Below are 24,382 nucleotides of genomic sequence, written 5' to 3'. Positions count from 1 at the left end.
TCTGTGAAAGGAGGGGAGGTTTGGTTCCTTCAACATCTTAAGATTCCCCCTGTGTCTTCCTTCCCTCAGTCTTAAATTGCTCTGGAAACATTATAATAATAGAAAGTTATGCATAATCCGAACCTCCTGGCGCAACAAATAATTTCGTGTTTCCCGTATTCTATTCATTGTCCATACTCGATCTGCTTTCATTTATTTATTTATTTGATGATTATTATTTTTCATGGCCACACCTGTGGTATATAGTAGTTCCCAGGCCAGGGGATTGAATCCCAATCATGACTGCAGTTTATGCCACAGCTGTGGCACCGCCGGATCTTTTAACCCACTGTGCTGGGCCGGGGATTGAACCTGTGCCTCCATCTTGGTTTTTGAGGGGAGTTTTTTGTTTGTTTGTTTTTGCTTTTTTGCACCCATGGCATATGGAGGTTCCCAGGCTGGAGGTCCAATTGGAGCTACAGCTGCTGGCCTAGGCCACAGCCACAGCAACGACAGATCCGAGCTGCGACCTATACCACACCTCACAGCAATGCCAGATCCCTGACACATGGAGCAAGACCAGGGATTGAACCCGAGTTTTCATAGATACTAGTCGGATTCTTAACCCACTGCGCCACATCGGGAACTCTGTTACCTGTGTTTAAAGAAAGATGTGATTCAGAGGATGTTAAACCCCTGTTTATGGGACCCGGGGCAGCTTGCCTTTCCATCTCCCCTGGTCCAGCTCAGTTCAACACACATGTATTGAGCACCTGTTGCAAGCCCCAAACTTGGAAGATGCATGGATAAGACAGCTCCTGCTCTGAAGGAACCGTTTATTGGGAAAGAGACCCTCAAAGGGCCATGTCAGTGTCCTGGTAGACCTCTCCCTTAGACACTGCACCACCCCTGCCACCTCCCACCACCCTCCGCCCCAGGAGCCTGTGGAGAGGCAGGGAGGCTATTTTTGAGTTGAGTTTACAAAACAGAGGCCTCTGGAGTTTCTGTGTGGCTCAGCAAGTTAAAGATCTGGCATTCTCACTGCAGCAGCTCAGGTCACTGCTGTGGTGCAAGTTTGATCCATGGCCTGGGAATTTCCGAGTGCTGCAGGTGTTTTTTTTTTTGGTGGCAAAAAAAAAAAAAAAAAAAAGAGAGAAGAAAAAGAAAAGAGTCCCTTAAGTCATTTACATTGTAATGGCAGAATCAGAACCCAAACTTCTAGGCAGGATTCTTGCCTGCTTTGCCCCAGCCCTTTCCTCCTCCCAGTCGTGGGGCCCCACCGCCATGTGACTGCCTGAGTCCCAGCTGGGCCCCACACAGACTCTGTCCCCCTCCTCCTGTCCCGGCGATGCCACGCCAAGTGGCGTGGGCCCTCCGCCACCTCCTTCCACACTCCCCCATCCAGCTGCGTGTCTTGTGACCTCATTTTTCCCTTTACGACAGCCCTTGGAGTTGATTTCTGTAGAGCCAGAATGTGGCGGGGAGAGCAGCACACCCCACGCCGCCCTGACCTCCCCAGAAATCCCCCCACTTCTCCCCGACACACTGTCTTCAGCCTCCCCTTGCGGCTCCCTCCCTTCCAGGCGCACCTGAGGAGGCGCCAGAAGCCCTGAGGCCCGAGGCTGGAAACAAATGATAGTTGCCAGGGACCCACCCATGGGAATTGGGGGAGGGCTCTGCATCTGGACTGTGGATTTATTTTTCTTCTAATTCTTCTGAAGAGCAGCTTAAACACTGAGTCCTTGGCTTTATTTACTCTTATCATTTCCTCTTATCCACACTGCAAGATCTGCTAAGCCTGGTTCCCAGGCTCTCTGCTGTGAAACAAACAGATTCTCGAGCTCGCGGCCCTCATTGGGGCAGAGGCTCTTAAATGTCAGAAACAATAACTGCCTTCCGTCGCTGAGCGCTTACCAGGTACAGAGCATCTTTAAGCATTTTCTTGCCTCATCTTCCCAGAAACCCGTGAGATGGGTCATGTTGGTGTCTTCCCCAAAGCGAGGTTTGCGGAAGTGAGGCTCCAGCCCCAGGGCCCAAGAAGGGATTTGAACCTGGCTGGGTCCAGATTCCAGAGTCTGCTAAGCCCCCCCCCCCGCCCCCCGCCAAGGTGTCTTGGAGAAGGTGTGGGTCTGTCCTCACAGAAGTCAGCGAGTGTTTAACCTTTGGTGTATAGTTTTAGGGAGATCCTGACGGTTCCCAAGTCAGAGATTCTAACCTCATTTAACTTTTGCACTGAGAAGCCAGAGCTGATGTGTTTGGATATGCAGATTAGGGATTTCCTGCTATGGCACAAGGGGATCTGAGGTGTCTGCAGCACCAGGATGCAGGTTCAATCCCCAGCCCAGGACAGTGGGTTAAAGAATCCCGCTATGTAGCTGTAGCTCAGATCTGACATCTGGCCCAGGGAACTCCAAGTGCTGTGGGGTGGCCAAAAAGCTGAGTAGGGAGAACATGCAGATTAGAGGAGGCACAAGGCACCCACAGGGATTCTGGGTGGGCAGGTGGCTCCCTCAGCATCCTAGCTCCCACTTTGGGGAAGTAAAACCCCTGGGGTTGTTTTGATTGAAGGCACAATTCAGTAAACCAACATAGAGGCATACAAATAAGGATTTGTTACTTATAGATCCCAGACACAGGGTGAGAGGGTTGGTGGATCCCAGAGGCAGGGGGAGGGGGTTGGTGGATCCCAGAGACAGGATGAGGGCGTTGGCGGCACACAGGGCCCAGGAAAGGGCAGCCCTCTTTCCCAGGTCATTGGTGAGCAAGAGGGAGGGAGTAGGGTAGCAGGTACCTAGCACTTAGAAGGTCATTAATTTTTCAAGGGCCCAACTCTGGTTATTTTAATAGGTAGCCCAGAAAAAGCAAAGCAGGAAGTTGGGGTGGGAATCCTAGGCTCAGGCCCTTATCTAAATGTCCAGACTCTGGGTGTCAGCAGGCTTGTTAGGCTGTAAAATGTCGAGGCACCAACTCAAAAGGGATGTTTTTCTCATCACAACTTTAAAGAGCCCATGCCTTGCTTTGAGGACCAAGCAAGGCCTCCTTGAATGCTGCCACGTCAGAAGGTCACGGAACTGCCGAGTAGAGCAAAAGCTTGCAATGAAACGTGTCACGATTTCTCAGAACCATATTGTGCTGTGTTTCAGACACGTCTCGTGAAAGGAATGTAGCATGTCACAGGGACATTGTGGTTGTGAGGCAGTGGAACCTAATTTAGAGGGACCCTCCCCCCCACATACTTTTTTTTTTTTTTTTCTTCCCAGTTTTGAAATAGACACAGTCCTCTGGTCATTCTTAGTAGAGACCAGGATAACAAAGAATAGATTTTTTACTCTGATAAAAACAATGGTGTGAGCATAATACATGATCACTCATTCCACCTCACTATTGTGGCAGGGGGTGCAAAAGGGGTGGGTGGGGACTGTGGCAAACTGGTGAGTCCCCCCTCCCAGGTGGGCAGCTCCACCCAGAAACTGTGATTGGCTCCCTGGCTCAGTATTGTCAGGCTTCTCAATGTTTCTGAGAAAAGCTGGGAAGTTCAGATTTTTATGTGAAATCTCTAGTTTTAAACGTTGGCTCACTTTTCTTTCCTATCCTGTGAGAGCCAAATGCATCTTGCCTATGGGTTCTCAGCACCTGGAGTAGTTGTTTGGAGTTGAGCTCTGGAACTGACGGTCTTCCTGGCCTCCCCTTCCTGCTCTGCCCCTTATTAATCGTGTTATCAAGATGATTGATCTCTTGGTTATTTAATACCTCAGTTTCCTTATCTGTCAAATGGAGATAGGAATTTTACCTACTTCTGAGGGTTGTTCTGAGGATTAACAAGAAAGCCTGGGAACCCAGTGCCTGGTACTTATTAGCAAGCCCATGGTAGACATGAACTTGTATCAGTGCAGGTTGACCGTATGTCCCAACTTGCTGGGGTCAAGCTTATTGTAGTGGGGGTAATTATTATTAACTCCCCTTCTCATCCTCAATATGAGACAATAAATTATATGGTCAACTTACATAAGCACATACTGGCATTCTGCTATTCAGGACTTAAGTTCTAATGGAAAGGTCATGACTCCTTTACCTTTCTGTGGTTCAGTTTCCACTTTTTTTTTTTTTTTCCTCCCCTGGCCATGCCCACAACATGCAGAAGTTCTGGGGCCAGGGATGAAACCTGAGAGCCACAGCAGTGACAACCCTGTGTCCTTCACCGCTAGGGCACCAGGGAATACCCAGCTTCCACTTTCTAAAAGATTAAGGTGACTTCTTAGACCTTCCATGTCACAGTCATTCTATCATTTCACATTTACCTTAGTCCAGCTATGCCAGGCAAGCGCCTGGACATGGAGAAGCCAAGGACAGAACCTGGACCCTCAAGGGGCACCTGCCCAATGAGGAGCTTACTGTGTTGTGTGCAGGGGGAGGGGGGTCCTTCCTTTCTTTCTGTATTTGAAAGACTGTTAGCTAGAAATTGTTCACGAATGTTTTCTTGTGAGTCGAATGTTTACATCTGAAACCTTAATTTCTCATGAACAGATCATTATATCTCCATTTAACTTGCCACACATTTCTTTTTTGTAAGTATCTACTTTCAAAAAGAAAAGTCACAGTGGAAGATACAGAAAGGCTGGAAGGAGATTCTTTCTCCCTTTCTGTTGACTTTGCAGTGAGCAGGGAGTTTCATATATTTTAGCTTGAAGTTACTGCCCCCATCTCCCCACACCTCTGCAGCCACTTTGTCAAAACTAAATCTCATCTTATTTTTGTTCATTTTGTAAAGTTTTATTGAAGTCTAGTTGATTTACTGTTGTGCTGATTTCTGCTGTACAGAAATCACATGTACACACATCCTTTTTTTTTTTTTTTTTCTTCTTTCCAGATTCTTTTCCCATATAGACCTTCACAGACGATTGGGTAGAGTTCCCTGTGTTGTGCAGCAGGTCACCATTGGGCAATCATTCCGTATAAAACTAAATTTAAAAAAAAATTGCTTTCTCTCAGTTTGCCTGGGTGTCTCCTAACAAAGTCTCTCACCCGTTCATTTATTCATCCTCGATCCACCAGGTATGGAGCGTGGAAGCCGGTGCTGCGGCTAGGGCTCACCTGTCCGTGATTTTGTGCAATAATCAGCACGGGGCACCCGCCGATCAGTAACACAGGTGTGGCCCTGCAGAGGCCGCGGGGCCCGGCATCAGTGAGCAGGTGGGCGCCGCTGCCAGGGACGCGATCACGGGGACCGGCAGGTGATTTCTGCGCCTGGAGGGGCTCCGCCCCGCCCACCGCCCCCTTCCAGGCGCCAGCGCGGAGCTGGGCCCGGCTGCAGCCCCGCGTCCTGGCTCCTGCCCTCCGCCGCCTGGTCAGTGAGGTTGGATTGTGCTGGCCAGAAAGCCACTTCCTGCCGCGACCGGAGCCGACCGTTGTTGTGAAAGTGGCCCCCCCGGGAAAGGAAGTGGCTTTGGGCTGTTTATTTTGGCTGCGGTCTAGCAGACGGCGCCGGGGGCCGCAGAGCTGGGCGGGGAGCTGGGCGGACCTCGGGGCGCGGGGTGGGAGGGGGCTCCGTGCTCCAACGCCAGGGGCACCGGCCATGGGGGGCGGCGCATCGCGGAGGGGGCGCGGGGCCGAGATGGGGGTGCCCTGCGCGGCCGGGGGCCGGGGCGGTGGGGGAGACGGGCGCCGGAACTCCGAATCCGAAGTTCCAGCACCTTAGGTCCTGGAGGCGGGCGTGAGGGAGGATGGGGTCTAGGTGCGCCCGCCCCTGGGATGCTCGGGTGAGGAAGAGACTGGGGCCAGGGCAGGGGAGCGAGGCGGAGGGAGCTGCCCCGGAGCAGGGGGTGCCGGCTCCCCCAGAGCTTAGAGGCGAGACTGGGCTCGCACGCTGCACCCCGCCATCCTCCAAGACAGGCCTGGGAAAGAACTGGCTGAAGGAAAGATGGCGATGTTTTAGTCTAAGACAAAAGCCAGCAGGGGGTGAGCTCAAGCACCATTAAATTGCCAGGGGGCAAAGTCAGGGCAAGTGAGGATTTGTGTCCCAGAGCGCCCCAAGGGTCAGCCCCACTCAGCTGGCACTGCCTGGGAGACCTGGGGACGGCCTGGCCCGCCGCCGGTGCTAGTGACCTTTCTGAATTTACCCAAATTCCCATCCCCCACCGCCCCCATCACACACCCTTCTTGCACTGATTAGGTAACAAGCCCCCCTCTTAACCCACCCTCTGCCAGTTTGTTTTAACATCTTAACAGAACACAGCATAGCACCTTGAGCAACACAGACATTTTGAGCGGGGAGAAGAGCATCTCTAGAAATGAATGATACAGGAGGCTCATGGCGGCTGGAGAGATGGAGAGACCCTGCACACATGCAACAGCAGTGGAGCCTGCACACAGTCATGTGTGTTTGGTTTTATTGCGTGAGCGCTGAGTGACGGAGGGCAAGCAGTTTGGCCTGGCCAGAGTGGGGGGGGGGGCTGCTAGGGAGGAGGGAGGAGAGTATGAAAGGCCTGGAGGGTGGACAGGAGAGGGAAGCCCCCAAGAGCCCAGGATTTGGGTGGGGTGTTGCACCGGTTGGCAGGGTATTGGGCCTCAAAGTCATATGATTCTTCCACCCTCCCCCCCAGGTCCAATGTGCTTGCAGAGACTGGGACACTGCCTCTAGTAGCGGGTGGTGTAGGGTGGGGTGCTGGGTCCCTCAGCAGGGCGGGGCTGGCAGCTTCTGCTGACTTGGACATTTCCAGGCCTGGCCTCGGGGCCAAGTGGCTCATTGAAAACAGCTGCTCCTCTTGGCTGGCGGCCCTGCGGGTGGACCCTGGCTCTCCCTGGGATGACCTCTGGCCCCTGCATGGCCTGGGGAGGGGTGCCAATGGGGGAGACAGAGAGGCTCAGCGGCTGGCGGCCACCCTGCCGTGCCTCTGGGACCAAATCTGGTCAGCACCCCTGCGCTTGCCCGCTGGTCCCTGGTCCCTAGTCTTTCCTCCTGCCGTTCCCCCACCTTGGAACATTCTCCATGTCCTTGTCTCTGCTTGCACCTTTCAGGGTTTTGTTTGACACGTGGATGTTGGCAGAGGGTCTGCTGCATGCCAGGCGCTGCGCTAGAATTAACTTCCCCTCGGTTTCTTTCAGCAAGATATCTTTGGCTTGTCACAGGGAGCAGCCGTCTTATCCGAGGTCAGACCTCTGGCTGCCGCCGCTGCTGGGCTGAATCTGGGAAGCTGCAGGCACAGCTGAGGTTTGCTCCTGAGGCAGTTGTGAGCCTCTGCACTCAGCCTCATTGTAGCACCGCGCTTCCATACGGGAAGGTACAGCAGGCGGGAAAGAAAGGGGGGCCATCGTGACCGTCAACCTGGAGGGGGAAGTGGGGTTACTCAATGTAGGGCAGATAGCTTTAAAACCCAGTTGCCTCTGAGCACAGGAATAACTTTCCAGGGTGATGCCCTGGATCTGAGAAGCAAAGAGGTGTAGACCCCACACAAGAAAGGTTCTTGTTACATTTCAGGTACCTAGAAAATGCATTTCTATCCATTTACCTCCAGCAGGGCAGTATAAACTAGACCTGTTTTGCATACTTGATGTGTTGCTTGTAACTTTTTCGTGGGTTGCTTTGTGCATTCTGCTATTCCAGCTTCACTGTAAACAGTGAGGGCAGAAGGCACGTCCTTTGATTTCCTTGTAGTACCTAGTACAGTGCTTGTCACCTGCATGAGTGAGAAAGCCTCTGGGGGAGCAGTCGGAGAGGTGATCAGGAGGATGGGTGGGTCCAGCCTCCAAGCCCCTCCTCTCATGTGGCCCAGATGCTACCACTGGCCCCAGAAGCTCATCACTGGTCTGACGGTCAGAGGGGACCCCAGAGCAATACCTCCAGGGGAGTGAGAAGCATGGACCAGTGTTCCTGACGGGGAGAGAGGCTCTGGCTCCAGGAGCTAGGGTTGTGTGTTTATCAGAATTCTTTGGTTACAAGGACAGAAACCCAGTGCAAACCAACTCAGTAGAAAAAGGGAACATGGCTGTGAATGGTCCTGAATGATGTACAGACTGTGGAGGAAGAGCCACGGGAACTCAGGGACTGGGGCTGGACAGTCTGCACCACGAGGGCTCGCTTCCCCTCCTTCCATCTCTAAGCTCTGTGTCTCTTTCCGCATTATCGCCTTTCTTGCCCGCAGCAGAAGGGTCTTTTCTTTGTGGTAGGAAACGTGGCCTTGGGCAATCTCAGCGGGAGAGGAGTCTTCATGTGATCCATTGTTGGGGGGAGGGGTATTCTGATCAGCCGCGTTTGAGTTAAGAGCCAATCGTTGTGGCCAGGGGGGATGGCCACGGTTATTGGCCAATAGTGAACGTGGTGCCCACTCCCACAGCCAGAGCTGCAGGAAAAGTCTTTATAAATAATAAGGGGAAGAGGGTGGGAAGTTTGCTGGGCAGACACAACAAAGGCCAGAGACTGTGGGCAGCTCAGGGAGGTCAAGGATTCCGTTATCCTCTCTGTATCTTCTGTGCAGGGCACCTACCAGGCCATGCGGTGACATGGGCCAGGTTGTGTCTGAGTGGCTCATTTCTACACCCCTGGTGCCTGGCACCCTGCCTGGCACCTGTGAGATTCTCAGTAAATGTTTGTTGAACAGATGAATGAATGACATGCAGTTGGCGCTCAATGCGCAGTTGCCTGCCTGGCCTCATTCATTTATTCAGTTCCCAAACGAGGGCGTTGTGAGCCACAACTTGATGCCCAGCGTGGTGTTGGTGTGGTTGCCGTCAAATACCAGGGGTCATCTTTGTCCTTGCTGAGGACCCTACCAAGGTCCTGGTGAGGGCCTCTTCCACTCCCTGCACTGCCACCTGGGCTGGATAAGGGTGGCAAGGGCCTTCTCAGAATGGGTGGCATCAAGCCTCCATGCTTTCAGCTCCCCCTGCTTCTTCCTGAAAGCACAGGTGCGAAGGACACAGTCAGTTTTTGTTTTTTTTTTTTTCTGCTTTTTAGGGCCTCCTGGAAGTTCCCAGGCTAGGAGTTGAATCGGAGCTGCAGCTGCCGGCCTATACCACATCTCACAGCAACACCGGATCTTTAACCCACAGGGCGAGGCCAGGGATCGAACCTGCATCCTCATGGATACTAGTCAGATTTGTTTTTGATGAACCATGACGGGAACTCCTTTTTTTTTTTTAAAGAGTCAGTTCTCAAAATGCCTTGTTCCCTTCCCTCTGACCTTAGCATGTCCAGCCTGGCCAAGTCTGGGCTTCCTCCCCGCCTGCACTGGCCCCTGGAGAAACAGCTTCCCTTCAGGGAGGGCCCCGCCCCGTCCCCCGACTCTGGGTGGAGAAAGCTCTCTTCAGAGCCCGAGGCCCCCAGCTTGGCTTGGCCTCGCCTCGGCTCCTGCAGGCCTCACACCCCGCTGCTCCCACATTCCTCCTCCTGTCCTTTTCTGTTTGCCGCCAAGGCAGTTCTGTGACCCGCACTCCTCACCTTCTGCCCCCTCCGGATCCTCCGTGACTTCAGAGCCTCCCGAGGCACAGCTGCTCCTCCGCCCCCCAGGCCCCTGGGCTTGGAGGGCTTGCTTGCCCTCGTGTCCTGCTGTGTCCAGACCCACTCTTCTCTGACTGGGACGGTGCTGTGTGTTGCCTTGTGCTCCCAGCAGTGCCTGGGCCATACCGTGCACACAGCAGCTCTCCTGGAAGGTATGTGGATTTGAACCCTGAACCTGGGACGGCAGAGGGAGGAGGGGACTTGGAGCAGTGATTCATGTGATGGAGAAGGAAATAGGCCTTGAACAGTATGAAGACTGGCTGGCTGTCTTGGTTTCTTCCCCTCTCTGGCCCCCAGTTGCCTCCTCGGTCGAGTGGTGGGAAGGTGGCCTCTCCGGGACCCCGCATGTGCCATTTGTTTCGACCACACAGCCTGGCTGGAACTGATCTGGCACCTGCGAGGGTTTTCTGGTCGGGGAGGAGGGGGAGATACGGTCCCCCTGGGCTGCCGTGGGCTCCTGTGATGTTCGGGGCTGCATGTCCAGTCCCATCTCTGAGAGCACCCATCAAAGCAAGCCCTGCTCTCTCCTGTTTCCGGTCCCAGGCCCTTTCCCCACCCCCTGCTAAGGGCCACTTTCTGTTAGTACCGACTGTCCTCGCTGGAGTGGAGTTTCTGAGCATCAAACACCCAGTCCTTAGAGGAGGCTCGGGCAGTCCTGGACCAGTTTATGGTTTCTGGAAGTGGCTGGAGAGGAAGGAGGTGCTTGGGGGCAGGGAGGCGGGTGACAGGAAGGATTAGCTGTGGCGCTTGCCCTTACTGGTCCTTGAGGAAGTCACTTGTGTCTTGCCCAGAGAGGACCCCCATCCTGGCGTTGCCAGAGAGTAGAGTGACCAGACCATGGTCACTCCCCACCAGCCTTCCCACTCTGGAGTTCTGAGTGCATCAGTGACAGGAGCTGTAGGTGTTCTGTTTTAGGAAAATGAATTTGGCGGCTGGGACAAGGAGCAGAAAGTTAGACTGGTTGGTTGTGATTGTCATCTAGGCATGAAATCCATGCATTTGTTCATTCACTATTTTATTAAGCACGGCTCTGTGTCTGGCAGGGTTAGAGGTACTGAGGATACAGAGGTGAGGACAGAAAGTCCGCTCAGAAGCTTATGAACAAGAGAGGAGACAAAATAAAACCATGTCAGTTCTTGAGTTCTGGTTCTAGAAATGGCAGTTTTGCTTGTAACTAGTCTAATTCTGTGGCTAAGAGTCCTTATAGACTAAAGAGAAAATACGAAATACAGTGGTTTGAAAGCAGTCAAAACCAGGCAGGTGCACGGAGTTCCTGCTATGGTGCAATGGGATCAGCAGCATCTCTGGAGCACTGGGACACAGGTTCGATCCCCAGGCCCAGCACAGCGGGTTAAGGATCCAGTGTTGACACAGCTGCGGTGGAGGTCGCAATTGCAGCTCAGATCTGATCCCTGGCATGGGAGCGCCATAAGCCGTGGGCCGGCATAGAAAGAAAAAACCAAAAACAGGCAGATGCTGAGGAGGAGACAGTCCTCGACAGAAAAGATACGGATGAGGGCATTCCTATTGTGGCTCAGCAGGTTAAGAATTCAGCTAGTAGTCATGAGCAAGCTGCGGCGTAGACTGCAGATGTGGCTTGGATCTGGTGTTGCTGTGGCTGGGGGGTAGGCTGGCAGCTGCAGCTCTGATTGGACCCCTCGCGCCTGGGAACTTTCACATGCCTCCGGTGTGGCCCTAAAGAGGTGGTAGAGGGCGGCGGGGGGGTGGGGGGGATGAGGTGCTTGGTTCATTTAAGCAGCTTCCTCCAGAGAGCACTGCCCCATCTCAGGAGCTCACATGGAACGTGGCAGCTTTACTGGTCAGAGTGTGGGGCTACCCGAAAAGCTAAAAATCCGGAAGGCAGATCCTGGAAAGGCAAGAGATGTCCTCCTACAAATTCTCCTCAAATCCTTGGCAGCTGTAAACTGTGCTTGGGCAGAGGGAAGCTTTAAGGAACCCAGCAAGCAGCAGCCGGGAGGAAGAGATTTCAGTTGCTTCCTGGTGCTGAGGAAACAGAGTTTGGAATTCAGTTTCCACCAAGTTAGAGGGGCTTAGCAATTGCCTAAAGTTTGCTTTTGAAACTCTAGAAGGGCCTCACCTTATGATTAAACCCAAGGCTAAGGGCCACACCTTAAGACTAAAAAGCCCAAACAACCCCACCCTAGCAAAACTTCAGTCCAAGCCTCTACAGGATCAGGAGGATCCACCAGTAATTTAACTGCCTGCCGCAACAAAACTCAACATTCTTGTCAAGAAGATAAAAAATCCAGACTCCCTATAACATGTCATCCACAAGTCCAATATGCAATAAAAAAAAATCCAGACTCCTTATAACATTATCCACCTTGGCCAGTATATATAATGTTACTAGACTTGCAGGCAGCAGGAAAAATTGACCCATAATCAAGAGAAAAAATAGTCAGTAGACCCAGACTCACAGATAACCCAGATATAACTATCAGGGTAGTTATAACACATAACTATCAATGCCGCGAAGAAGACTCTGCTAGAGAGTAACTGTGGTCACTACTTTAGATTCGGGGGGGGGTCAAGGAGGCTCTAAAGATGTGACTTTTTTTTTTAATGGCTGCACCAGCAGCATCTGGAAGTTTTTAGGCTAGGGACTGAATCTGAGTCTGAATCTGGTGTGGGTCACAGCTGTGGCAATGCTGGATCCTTTAACCCACTATGCTGGGCCAAGGATCGAACCTGTGCCTGTGCAGCTACCTGAGCCACTGCAGTCAGATTCCCAACCCACATCTGCACAGTAGGAACTCCTAAAGATGTGACTTTTTTTTTGGAATGTGAAGTGCCAGGCAGAGGAAGCAGTGCAAAGGCCCTGAGGCAGGAAAGAGTCAGCCTGTTCAAGGAAGGGCGAGGAGTCAGTGTGACTTGAGCAAGGGGGAACCCTGTGATCCAAGATCAAACCAGTAGGTTCTCTCTCTCTCTTTTTTTTTTTTTTCTTTTTATGGCCACACCTGCAGCTTATGGAAGTTCCTGGGCCAGGGAGGGGAATAAGCTACAGCTGCCTGTCTATGCCACAGCCACGGCAACACTGGATCCGAGCTGAATCTGTGACCTACGCTGTAGCCAGCGGCAACACCAGATCCTTAACCCACCGAGTGAGGCTCGGGATCGAACCCTCATGGATGCCATGTTGACGTCTTAACCCGCTGAGCCACACGGGAACTCCAGACTGGTAGGTTTGACCAAAACATGCTTGATCTTGTGGCTCATAGGAAGGAGTGTGAATTTTATTTGAAGAACGATGAATCATCTTTGAAGGACTTTAAGCAGGAGAGAGACTGATCTGACTTACATTGCTTTTTCTTTTACTATGAGAGAGGCTGTCGTTTCAAATATTTAAAAGCCAGTTGAGAGTTCCCACTGTGCCACAGTGGGTTAAGAATCTGACTGCAGTGGCTCTGGTCACTGTGGAGATGGGGGTTTGAGAGGAGACATTGCCACAGCTGCAACATAGGAGCCTCAGCTCAGATTCAATACCTGGCCCAGAAACTTCCATATGTCACGGGTGCAGACGTTAAAAAAATATATATATATATTGTATTTCATGTTGTTAAAGCTGTGCGTGCACATCTTTTACTTCTGTCTTGTTGCTATTTTCTATGTAACTTAGTAGTAGTAGTGATATTTTTTGGCTTTTTAGGGCCACACCCAGGCTAGGGGTTGAATCAGAGCTACAGCTGCCGGCCTTCGCCAGATCCACAGCAATGTGGGATCTGAGCCACATCTGTGACCTACACCACAGCTCATGGCAATGCCGGATCCTTAACCGGGGCCAGGGATCAGAACCCACAACCTCATGGATCCTAGTTGGGTTCATTACCGCTGAGCCACGATGGGAACTCCCCATTTTTTGGGGTTTTTTTTTTTTTTTTTTCTTGGTAGAAGCTCTTTTTATATTAGGGAATAAACTATTTGTCTCTTAATAGTTACCTATACTTTTGTCATTTCAATTTTGACTTTGCTTATGGCATTTTTCTTGCCATGAAAAAAAATCGTGTCATTGAATTCATGACTCTTTTATGACCGTCAATACTCCAATATTATTTTAAAAATCTTGTAGAACTTAGTTATATCCTTAAAACATCATCCTTCCTGGCCATGAAGAGTGGCTTGTAGAGGGATGATATGGCCAGCATGATGGATCAGAAAGATCTTGGTGTTTGGGGAGTTCCTTTGTTGTGCAGTGGGTTAAAGATCTGGTGTTGTCCCTGCTGTGGTGTGGGTTCGATCCCTGATCCGGGAACTTCTGCATGCTGCGGGTGCATAGCCACAAACAAACAAAAACCGAGAAAGATCTTGATGTTTGGACTCAGAAGACTGGGGCCAAATTTCAGCGCCATCTCATGTGACTCTGGTGAAATTGTTTTGCTACCCGTAGGGAATGTCTTTGCCTATAATACGGAATCATCAACATGTGTGGTGCTCTTAGACCCTGTTCCAGACACTTTACACGTATTATCTCATTTACCCGTTCCCGTGGTCTTATGATGAAGAAACCAAGTCACAAGAGAGGTTAAGCATTGTGCCCAAGCCACACAGGAAGTAGCAGAGCTGGGATTTGAACCCTGGTATCCAGATTCATGCTTTCAAAGCATGAAGATTATCCCGAGGAGCTAATGGAACGGAAGTGCTTTGGAAACTGGGATGCGCTGTGTGGGTGTCTTGTGTCCTTAGTGGCCGCTGAGGAACGAGAGGAAGGTGGTGAAACGTGGGCGTCACGGAGACCTGGGTTTGCTCACTGGCTAGCGTGGCACCAGGAGAAGCTCACGTCACTTCTCTAACTCATGTCATTTCTCCCTTTCCCTCTCTCAACACTGTTAAGATATAATAATAGCTTTATGTAACAGCTTTGAGATGCAATTCACATATCGTAAAACTCAGCCATTTAAAATGTGTATTTAGGGGGTTCCTGGGGTGGCTCAGTGGGTTAAGAACCTGACTAGTATCCATGAGGATGCGGGTTTGATCCCTGGCCTTGCTCAGAGGGTTTAGGATCCAGCGTTGCCACAAGCTGTGGCGTTGGTGGCAGATGTGGCTTGGATCTGGCATTGCCGTGGCTGTGGTATAGGCGGGCAGCTGCAGCTCGGATTTGACCCCTAGCTGGGAACTTCCATATGCTGTGGGTGTGGCCCTAAAAAAAGACCCCCCAAAAAAGTGCACTTAGGAGTTCCCTGGTGGGCCAGTGGTTAAGGATTTGGCATTGTCACTGCTGTGGCTCCGGTTTTCTCCCTAGCCTGGGAACTTGTGCATGATGCAAATGTGGCCAAAAAAAATGTGCATTTAGTTGATGTGTTGAGTATGTTCACAGAATTGTGCAAGTCTCAAGGCAGTCAAATTCTAGAGCATTTTCATCACCCATCACCTGTACCTTTTGGCAGTAGCTCCTCGTTCCTGTCACCCTAGCCCAGCCCAGCCAGGCAACCACTGGTCTACCTCCTATACATCTACGTCTTGTTTTCTTTTTAATTTTTTCTTTTAATGGTAGAATTTATTTTTTTCTTTTGGCTGAGCCTGCAGGCATGCAGAAGTTTTCAGGCCAGGGATCAAACTGGCACCATAGCAGCAACCCAAACTTCAGCAGTGACACTGCCAGAGATTTAACTGCTAGGCACTAGGGAACTCCTGAATCTTGATTTTTTTTTTTTTTTTTTTTTTCTTTTTAGGGCCACACTCATGGCATATGGAGGTTCCCAGGCTAGGGGTCCAATCGGAGCAGTAGCTGCCGGACTATGCCACAGCCACAGCAACTCGGGATCAGAGCCGCATCTGCAACCTACACCACAGCTCACGGCAACGCCGGATTGTTAACCCACTGAGCAAGGGCAGGGACCAAACCCACAACCTCATGGTTCCTAGCCGGATTCGTTAACCACTGCGCCACGACGGGAACTCCCTGAATCTTGATTTATTTATTTTTTTTCTTTTTAGGGCCACACTCATGGCATATGGAGGTTCCCAGGCTAGGGGTCCAATCGGAGCAGTAGCTGCCGGACTATGCCACAGCCACAGCAACTCGGGATCAGAGCCGCATTTGCAAGCTACACCACAGCTCAAGGCAACGCCAGATCCTCAACCCACTGAGCGAGGCCAGGGATCAAACCCGTGTCCTCATGGATCCTAGCTGGGTTCGTTAACCACTGAGCCACGAAGGGAACTCCTGAATCATGATTTCTTAATCTGTAACGTTTGTGTGCAGGAGGCAGGTTGGATTCAAATGTCTTCCATGGAGTGTCTGCTCAGTGAGATGATGGGTGAGAAGATGCAGGACTGGGGAAGCAGAGAGCTAAGTGGTGTCTAAAAAATAAGGAGTGATGGAATTCCAGCCCTAGAAAAGGCAAAAAGACAAAATAAATAAATAAATTTTAAAAAAAATGAGTGAGGGGTTGTGGGGAGATGAATGGTTGGGTTTGCGGGGATGGGGTGGTGGTACGTGATTTGGGAAGATTCTAAATAAGACTAGAGGATGGGGCCAGTGAAGCTGAGGAGCAAGAGGGAAGAATTCGAAGAAATGACTGTAGGCAGAAGAACTTTGGCAGAAAAACAAGGCTATGTAACAGAGGTTGGGATAGCATTTGCAGGGCGGTGTGTAATGTAGATACTCCTACCCTCATAAGGTCTTCAGAAACGTCAGCAGTTTCCAACTTGCCATCTGAAGCTGGCTTTGCTTTGGGGGGTAACACAGAGGGCTGAGTCCTGCCTCTAGGTGGGGTGGGGCTAGAACCGAGGCTGGCCACGCGGGCTCTGCCACGGCTGGGCACAGGGGCACCGCAGTGCCTCTCACCACCACCCAAAGGGTTGGCAGTGAGGACCGAGTGATTTTTCACGTGCGAGAAGGCTCATTGCCCCGCCCCGGGATCGCGGTCAGTGTCTGTCGCTGGCCTTGACTGTCGGGGGGGCAGCCAGGAGAGCCCCCGGGATGATGGCTTCATGTCGTGCCTTCCCTTGCAGAGCCCAGCGTCTTCCTCATCTTCAGCCATGGACTGCAGGGCTGCCTGGAGGCGCAGGGGGGCCAAGTCCGAGTCTCCCCAGCCTGCAACGCCAGTCTTCCTGCCCAGCGCTGGAAGTGGGTCTCCCGAAACCGGCTCTTCAACCTGGGCAGCATGCAGTGCCTGGGCACAGGCTGGCCAGGCACCAACACCACCGCCTCCCTGGGCATGTACGAATGTGACCGGGAGGCGCTGAATCTTCGCTGGCACTGTCGCACACTGGGTGACCAGCTGTCCCTGCTCCTGGGGGGCCGCACCAGCAACACATCCAAGGCTGGCACCCCCGAGCGGGGCGATCAGAGCCGAAGTGGCCAGTGGCGCATCTATGGCAGCGACGAAGATCTGTGCGCTCGGCCCTATTATGGTGAGAAGCTGCTGGCACAGGAGGGCCAGGGCCACAGGGGGACAGACACCAGAGTGACAAAACCTTGGCCTCTGGAGTCCTCTGGCACTCACCTCTTTTGTTGTAATGGGGAGCATTTTTGAATAATTGAGAAAATGAACTTCAAAGCATTTAATTTTTTTTTTAAGTTATTTAATTAATACACTCTTGGAAAGACTTCAGGAGTTCCTGTGTGGCTCGGTGGGTTAAGGATCTGGTGTTGTCACTGTTGTGGCTCGGGTTTGATCCCTGACCCAGGAACTTCCACATGCCAGGAGTGCAGCCAAAAAAAAAAAAAAAAAAACCGGAGTTCCCGTCGTGGCGCAGTGGTTAACGAATCCGACTAGGAACCATGAGGTTGAGGGTTCGGTCCCTGCCCTTGCTCAGTGGGCTAACGATCCGGTGTTGCCGTGAGCTGTGGTGTAGGTTGCAGACGCAGCTAGGATCCAGCATTGCTGTGGCTCTCGGATCCAGCGTTGCTGTGGCTCTGGCGTAGGCCAGTGGCTGCAGCTCCGATTCAACCCCTAGCCTGGGAACCTCCATATGCCACGGGAGCGGCCCAAGAAATAGCAAAAAAAAAAAAAAAAAAAAAAAAAACCCAAAAAACAAAACACCTCAGACAATACTAAAGTGTATAATGTAAAACTCGATAAATCCCCTACCCCTAGGGCCACTGTTCAGGGAAGGTCCCAGGGTAACTGCCCCCAGATGTCTTGATCACCCTCTTTCAAGGGCGAATGGGGACCAGAGTCACCCAGTGAGGGGCCTTTCCTGGTGGTCAGCTCCATCCTGGGGGCGCATTTCCTGGAAGCGACCTTGAGTTCTAAGGTGGAACTTGGCACAAGGGCGGCTGGATTTTGGACAGGCGTTGGGGCACCAGGGGACCCTCTCCCACCCCCACCCCTCCCCCACCCCCCGCTTTCCCAGCCCTTTTGGATGAGCAGTGGGACTTCTCCCAGCCTCCTGGGCTGTCCTGGTGGCAGAGGGAGCCACTGCCACCTCCACGGCTCTGCTGACTCCCTCCCACCCTGGCTCCACCTCCTGGGTTCTAGGGGGTTTTCCCTGAGGGATGGAGGGGGCTGGGCAGCCTCTGGGGTCCAGATGCCAAGGGTGCGGCTCCCCTCTCCTGCAGAGGTCTACACCATCCAGGGCAACTCCCACGGGAAGCCGTGCACCATCCCCTTCAAGTATGACAATCAGTGGTTCCACGGCTGCACCAGCACCGGTCGCGAGGACGGGCACCTGTGGTGCGCCACCACCCAGGACTACGGCAAGGATGAGCGCTGGGGCTTCTGCCCCATCAAGAGTGAGAGCAGAGTGGGGTGGGCCAGCGGGAGGGTGGCCGAGCTTTTGGGACTCGAGTGAGACACGGGCAGCCTGTGGGGGGGGGCTCTGCCCTCCTTGAGGGACCCTCCCCCGGGGCCCTGAAGGAGAGGGCTGGGAAGGGACCCACATCCGGCTGTCATGGTGGCAGGTAACGACTGTGAGACCTTCTGGGACAAGGACCAGCTGACTGACAGCTGCTATCAGTTTAACTTCCAGTCCACGCTGTCCTGGAGGGAGGCCTGGGCCAGTTGCGAGCAGCAGGGGGCGGATCTGCTGAGCATCACCGAGATCCACGAGCAGACCTACATCAACGGTGAGCCTGGTGGGGAGGCGGGGCGGCTCCAGAGTCCGGCCCATCCTGGGGGCGGGGCAGGGCAGCCGGCGCCCGAGACCTGGCCCCACCTTCACCCTTTGTGCTGGTGGGAGTGTGGAGGCTCTTGGTGGGGGAGAGGGAGGAGGATCAGGGATGGGGCGACGCCCCTCATTGTCGCTGTCTTTCATCAGGGCTCCTCACTGGCTATAGCTCCACACTGTGGATTGGCCTTAATGACCTGGACACCAGTGGAGGCTGGCAGTGGTCAGACAATTCACCTCTCAAGTACCTCAACTGGGAGAGTGGTGAGGCATGAGGTTCTGGGTGCAGGGTGGCCTGGGGCCGCTCGGTCCCCCATTTACTCCTTCCCTGAAACCTACTCCAGGGAGCAGTGGGGGGTGGGCTGCAGATTTCCACCCCCGGCTGGACTGGGCACCACCTTTGCGTGAATTAGGAACTGATGCCCTTTCCTCACGGGGGCCTGGGAGGCGGCCTGGATTTCATTCCCCACGTACCCCTTAACCTGAGGGTACCAGGGCCCTCAGGGCACCCGCAGCCCGGCCAGGGTGAGCGGGTGGCGCTGGAACCGGCTGCTGGGCAGAGGGTCCAGGACCAGGGGGCGCGGGTGAGAAAGCAGCCAGGGCTGAAGTGAAGCGCTGGGCGTCAAAGCTGGCTCTGGGTTCTGGGGGAACCCAAGGTTGCGAGAAGGGCTCCGGGGGCCAGGGGGTGAGTCTCTCTTGTCTGGGGTGCTGGCGCCCTGCCCTGCCCACAGATCAGCCGGACAACCCGAGCGAGGAGAACTGCGGAGTGATCCGCACGGAGTCGTCGGGCGGCTGGCAGAACCGCGACTGCAGCATCGCGCTGCCCTACGTCTGCAAGAAGAAGCCCAACGCCACCGCCGAGCCCCCGCCTCCTGGTGAGCGGTGGTCCCTGAGACTGCGTGGGGGAGCGGGGCTCGTCAGGGCCACAGCCCACGGAGCTCTGATCCTCCCTGTTCTTTAATGGTTCCGCTGAGGTCTGAACACATTGTCATGTGCCATTAATTTGTTCCGGGACGTTTGTGGAGAGCTGGGTTAAATGCTTCGCTACTCCCCGTGACCTCCTGGTGGTCAGTCAGCTGCAGGTGACAGACATCCACATACAACTGGAATATCCTGAGTTGCGTGCTATTATAAAAAATATGTATAATAAATATTAGAAGGCCCTAGGGAAGAAATTGATTAACTCCTGAGTGTTAAGGAGGAGGGTTTCATGGATGTGATATGTGCTTTGGGCCTTTCAAGTTGAATGTAAGTTTAAAAAGGCGTAAAGAGGGAAGGGCATGCCTGGCAGAGGGAACCGCAGGTGCAAAGGTGTGGAGACGCTGAAGTTCACAGCATCATTAAGGATGGTGAGAATTGCACCCCTACGGTTAGATGCTAAAGTATGGTCCCTGGACCAGCAGCACAGTGTCACCTTCCCAGGTGATGTTATAAAAGCTTGTTATACATGCAGAATCTCAGGTGCCCCCGCCCTCTCAATTAATTGAATTAGAACCTTGCATTTCACAAGCTCCTTAGGCGATTCAGGTAGTTTGAGAAGTACTGGCTTCGGGGGCACAGGGACAGGAACAGTTCCAAAAGGCAGGTTGCAGCCAGTCCCTGAAGGATCTTGGCTTCTGGGTGAAATGTGGGTGGGGCCAGGAAGGCTGTGGGAGCCTTGCAGGCTTTTAAGGCAGGGAGTGTCTTGCTCACATTTGTGATTCACCAAGCTCACCCTCTGGACAGGGCACCGCTTTGGGGTGTGGCTTTAGGCAAGCAAGGATGCAAATTGTGGATACACTCAGATCCCCTGCAGGGTTGCTGTAAGGCTGGAGACCTGGCCTGGCCTAAAAGAGCGTCTCCATAGGTGGCAGAGAACATTTATCTGTGTGGGGAGAAAGGGCTGCTGCAGGAGTCCAGTAGCCATAGGAATGGTAGAGAGGGGATTTCTACAAGGAAAATACAGTGAAACCAGGAAAAACCCACAAAACACAAAAAGTAAAGAGCTTGTGTGGATTGACGTTAAAAACCTGACTAGTATCTATGAGGATGGGGGTTCGATCCCTTGTCTTGCTCAGTGGGTAAAGGATCTGGGGTTGCCACAAACTGTGGAGTTGGTCACAGATGCAGTTCAGATTCGACCCCTAGCCTGGGAACTTCTATATGCTGTGGGTGTGGCCCTAAAAAGAAAAAAAAGAGCTTATGGAGCAAAACTTTTGCTTCTGACCATTCAAGTGCTGCCAAAGATTGATTCAGGGTCATTGGCCCCTGCCCTCTCCTCTCACCCCCTGGGGGGTCAGGAGCAAAAGTGTAAAACATCGGCACCTCACTTCTCAGGCACCTCACCTCCAGCCAGGGGGAGCCTGACCAATCCCAGGGTTTCCCTTTCTGAAAGGGGGGCCCCGGGGCCGGTGTGGGCAGTCCTAGCCTCTCTGTGGCCCCCAGTGGGACTGGCCTCTTGCCAGGTCCTCTGTCCCCTGGATCTGCCCAGTGTAGCTGCTGTGGGGTGTCCTCCTCTGGGGCTTTGTGACATGCAGATACGTCTCTAGCCTTGGGTTTCCTTTTTCCTCCCCGCCCACATGTCTCTGCATGAGACATATTTTCTAAGCAGCTTCTTGGGTGGGTTCAGCCTTCTGGGACTCAGCACTCAAAGCATGTCATTTCAGAGGCCGGTGCCATTGTGCCCCAAAGTGTCCACATCTCCTGAGCCTGCTTCCTGAGCCGTGGCCCAAAGCAGCTCCCGGTGGGTCTGAACACCCACTGAACTCTTCTGTCCGGGTGGCAGCCTTGGGTCTGAGCTCAGCTGCTGATGAGAGATGATCGACAGGTCTTGAGCCAGGGAGTGACCCCACTTAGGCTCTCAGCTCTCCCCACTTTGCCGAGAGGCAGGCTGCCTGGACCCTGGCACATCTCCCAGGATGGAGTGGATCCCAGTGGAGCGATGCTTCAAGTGGGTACCTGCCTTCTCGCCCAGCCAGGCAGAGTCCTGCCCAAGCCTGATGGCGTGGGTGGCTTGGTGAAGTCTTGTTTTCTCTTGCCAAGGCCCAAGTGAGGGCTTGTTTGCCTCTGCTGCCCTCGGACCCTGATCCCTAGAGCGTGACCCTGAAACACCCGGAAGTGGGGGTGAGGAAGGGCCAAGGGCCAGTCATTTCCTCAGCCCTGGAGTGCAGGGTGCAGAGCTGGAGGTGTGGGAAGGAGCCAGAGGAGGAATCCCAGCCAGGGATGCCTGCCAGGCAGTGGTGACTTCATGAGCTGCTGACCAGGGTGTGGGAGGGGTCCTACCCGCTTTATCCTAGACTGACAGGGCCACACCTCGTAGATGTTCTTTGAGACAATGACAGCAGTGTCATTTACTAAGCAAGGTGGAATCTTACAGTAGGCAACCCCATTTACAGAGGTGGAAACTGAGGCTCCTGGGGCTGGTCTGTCCTGAATCCCTTTTTGCTTTTTAGGGCTGCCTGTGGAAGTTCCCAGGCTAGGGGTCGAATCGGAGCTGTAGCTGCCAGCCTATGCCACAGCCAAAGCAACATAGGATCCAAGCCACATCTGCTACCTACCCTGCAGCTCACAGCCACACTGGATCCTTAACCTACTGAGCGGGGCCAGGGATGGAACCCGCATCCTCATGGATACTAGTAGGGTTCTTAAGCCGCTGAGCCACAACAGGAACTCCCCTGCCCATCTCTTTCTGAGAGTCCCAGCTGGAGGGGCCATCCTGTCTCGGGGGCAATCTGCCACCACCTCCTGGGGCTCCAGCAGCCCTGGAGGGTTTGGTCTTTTCCCGTCATTCAGCACTCTGACCGGGCCTGGGGTGGGGAAGGGCAGAGCTGGGACAGGTTTGGAGGGGAAGTGGCTTTGGGTCCCTGCCTGTGCTGCTATCCAGTGGGTCAATTCCCGGGCTGGACGGCTGGCTCAGTGCCTGAGCAGCCACCTCGTGGGTCTCCGCAGATGTGTGGGCCAATGTGAAGGTGGAGTGTGAACCCAGCTGGCAGCCCTTCCAGGGCCACTGCTACCGCCTGCAGGCCGAGAAGCGCAGCTGGCAGGAGTCCAAGAAGATGTGTCTGCGGGGTGGGGGCGACCTGCTCAGCATCCACAGCATGGCCGAGCTGGAGTTCATCACCAAGCAGATCAAGCAGGGTGAGGGGCTACTTGGCCCGGGGGTTGGGAGGGAGGTCAGGGCCTCTCCGATATCCCCGTTGACCCCAGAGGCTTAGGGACGCTTCCTTCCTCCCCTGCCCGCCACGGAGACTGACCTCCTGATGTCCTCTCTCCCCTCCCCCACTGCTGCACCCCCCCCCCCCCAGAGGTGGAGGAGCTGTGGATTGGCCTCAATGATCTGAAACTGCAGATGAATTTTGAGTGGTCTGACGGGAGCCTCGTGAGCTTCACCCACTGGCACCCCTTTGAGCCCAACAACTTCCGGGACAGCCTGGAGGACTGTGTCACCATCTGGGGGCCGGTGAGAACCCTCTCTCCCTATCAAAGGCCCCCCAAATCATCCCCAGCCTCCAGGTGCTACCCCAGTTGGAGGACGTCCTCCTGTTGGTTCCTGCTAATAACACCACCCCCCCTGCCTAAACCCGCGCTCCCACCTCACCTCCGACCTGCTGAGTCACCTTGGGCAAATTACTTAACCTCTCAGGGCCTCAGTTTCCTCGACCATCAGTGGAACTCTAATAGTGCCAACCTCAGAGGGTCACTGGGAGGATTAAAGGGGTTTAATTCTTGTGAAGCCTCAGGAGGTTGCCTGGCGTGATCTTGGTCTCCCACCAGCTGCACTTTCCTGCCAGCAGGTGGCGTCAGAACCCATGTTACGTGGACATGCCCCACAGGTGGGGCTGCTCTTTGCCAACCCTACCCAGCCCAGGGTCCCCTCCCCTCAAGACATCATGGGAGTTGTGACTCTTTGCCAGGGCTTTGGCTCAGATACATGGTGGGTAAATAAAGGAATTGATGCAGAGCTTCAAGCAGAGATTAAAGACCTTTAAAAAATAGACAAAGCCATAGGGACGGGCTACCCACTCCAGAGACAGAGGACATTCTGCCATGAGATACAGCCAGCAGTGCTGTGACTGTAGAGACACCTGGCTTAGGCGATGCTATAAAACTTTAATGAACAATAATCTATTGAGCATCTGCTACGCGTCGCACGTATTCCTGGGGGCTGGGGAACACAAACACCTCTGCCCTCCGGATGGAGCTCAGGGCAAACAGGAACCGCTGGCTGGTGTGCTGGGCACAGGAGGGCTGCGGTTACAAGGGGCCGAGGGTTAAGTTCCTCTTCAGCTCCATCGGCTGAGCCGAGGGTCGGGGCACCCAGCCTCTGCTTACCCTGGATCTGCTGGACACCTTTTGCCAAACGGGAATCTCAACCGCAAGTCAGAGGCAGGGCTGGTTCTAGAAACCAAGCTCATTGAAGGCCTTCGGGCGATTTGGGGCCATTGGGTTGAGACTCCCCTCACCCTGTGTCCCTAGGAAGGTCGTTGGAATGACAGTCCCTGTAACCAGTCCCTACCATCCATCTGCAAGAAGGCAGGCCAGCTGAGCCCGGGGACGGCCGAGGAGGACCACGGCTGCCGGAAGGTGAGGGTGCTTCTGGAGCCGCCCCACATGGGGCCAACCCGAGGGGCTCCCGGGGAGGGAGGGGTGAATGGAGTCCCACGGCCTCCTCCCTCCCTTCTGCTCCCCCAACTGCTCCGTTCCAGAGGGAGTGCCCCTAGACGAGGTGGGGTGCGGGTAGGAGGCTGCTGGGAGGAAGCAGAGCCCCCTCTCCATGGGAAGCCACTCCCCAGAGGCAGCAGAGAGCCAGGAGGTGGGGCTGGGGGACCCCCAAGTCTGGCACAGTCAGCAGCTGAG

At 53.7% G+C, this 24,382-nt stretch overlaps 1 protein-coding gene and 1 long non-coding RNA gene across 2 annotated transcripts in view; one reads left to right on the top strand and one right to left on the bottom strand.

Annotated features, from left to right (window-relative positions):
- The window catches only part of LOC146398066 (uncharacterized), a 1,038,644-nt gene that overhangs the window by 505,909 nt on the left and 508,353 nt on the right, over nucleotides 1-24,382 (bottom strand). The gene's annotated exons all lie outside the window — the stretch shown is intronic.
- The window catches only part of MRC2 (mannose receptor C-type 2), a 59,958-nt gene that overhangs the window by 17,295 nt on the left and 18,281 nt on the right, over nucleotides 1-24,382 (top strand). Inside the window, exons 2-9 of the mRNA XM_084984088.1 lie at nucleotides 16,448-16,849; nucleotides 18,000-18,173; nucleotides 18,342-18,506; nucleotides 18,698-18,811; nucleotides 19,279-19,422; nucleotides 22,475-22,663; nucleotides 22,831-22,985; nucleotides 24,002-24,109. Of these exons, the coding sequence (XP_084840214.1) occupies nucleotides 16,448-16,849; nucleotides 18,000-18,173; nucleotides 18,342-18,506; nucleotides 18,698-18,811; nucleotides 19,279-19,422; nucleotides 22,475-22,663; nucleotides 22,831-22,985; nucleotides 24,002-24,109 (1,451 nt within the window). The remainder of the gene's footprint in view (nucleotides 1-16,447; nucleotides 16,850-17,999; nucleotides 18,174-18,341; nucleotides 18,507-18,697; nucleotides 18,812-19,278; nucleotides 19,423-22,474; nucleotides 22,664-22,830; nucleotides 22,986-24,001; nucleotides 24,110-24,382) is intronic.

This window comes from Sus scrofa, chromosome 12, assembly GCF_054392235.1.
Source record: "Sus scrofa isolate SSC_HxYL_T2T_F1_AM1 chromosome 12, Sscrofa_HxYL_maternal_Yorkshire_Landrace_v2.0, whole genome shotgun sequence".
NCBI classification, from domain to species: domain Eukaryota; kingdom Metazoa; phylum Chordata; class Mammalia; order Artiodactyla; family Suidae; genus Sus; species Sus scrofa.
This window is presented reverse-complemented; position numbering and strand designations above follow the sequence as displayed.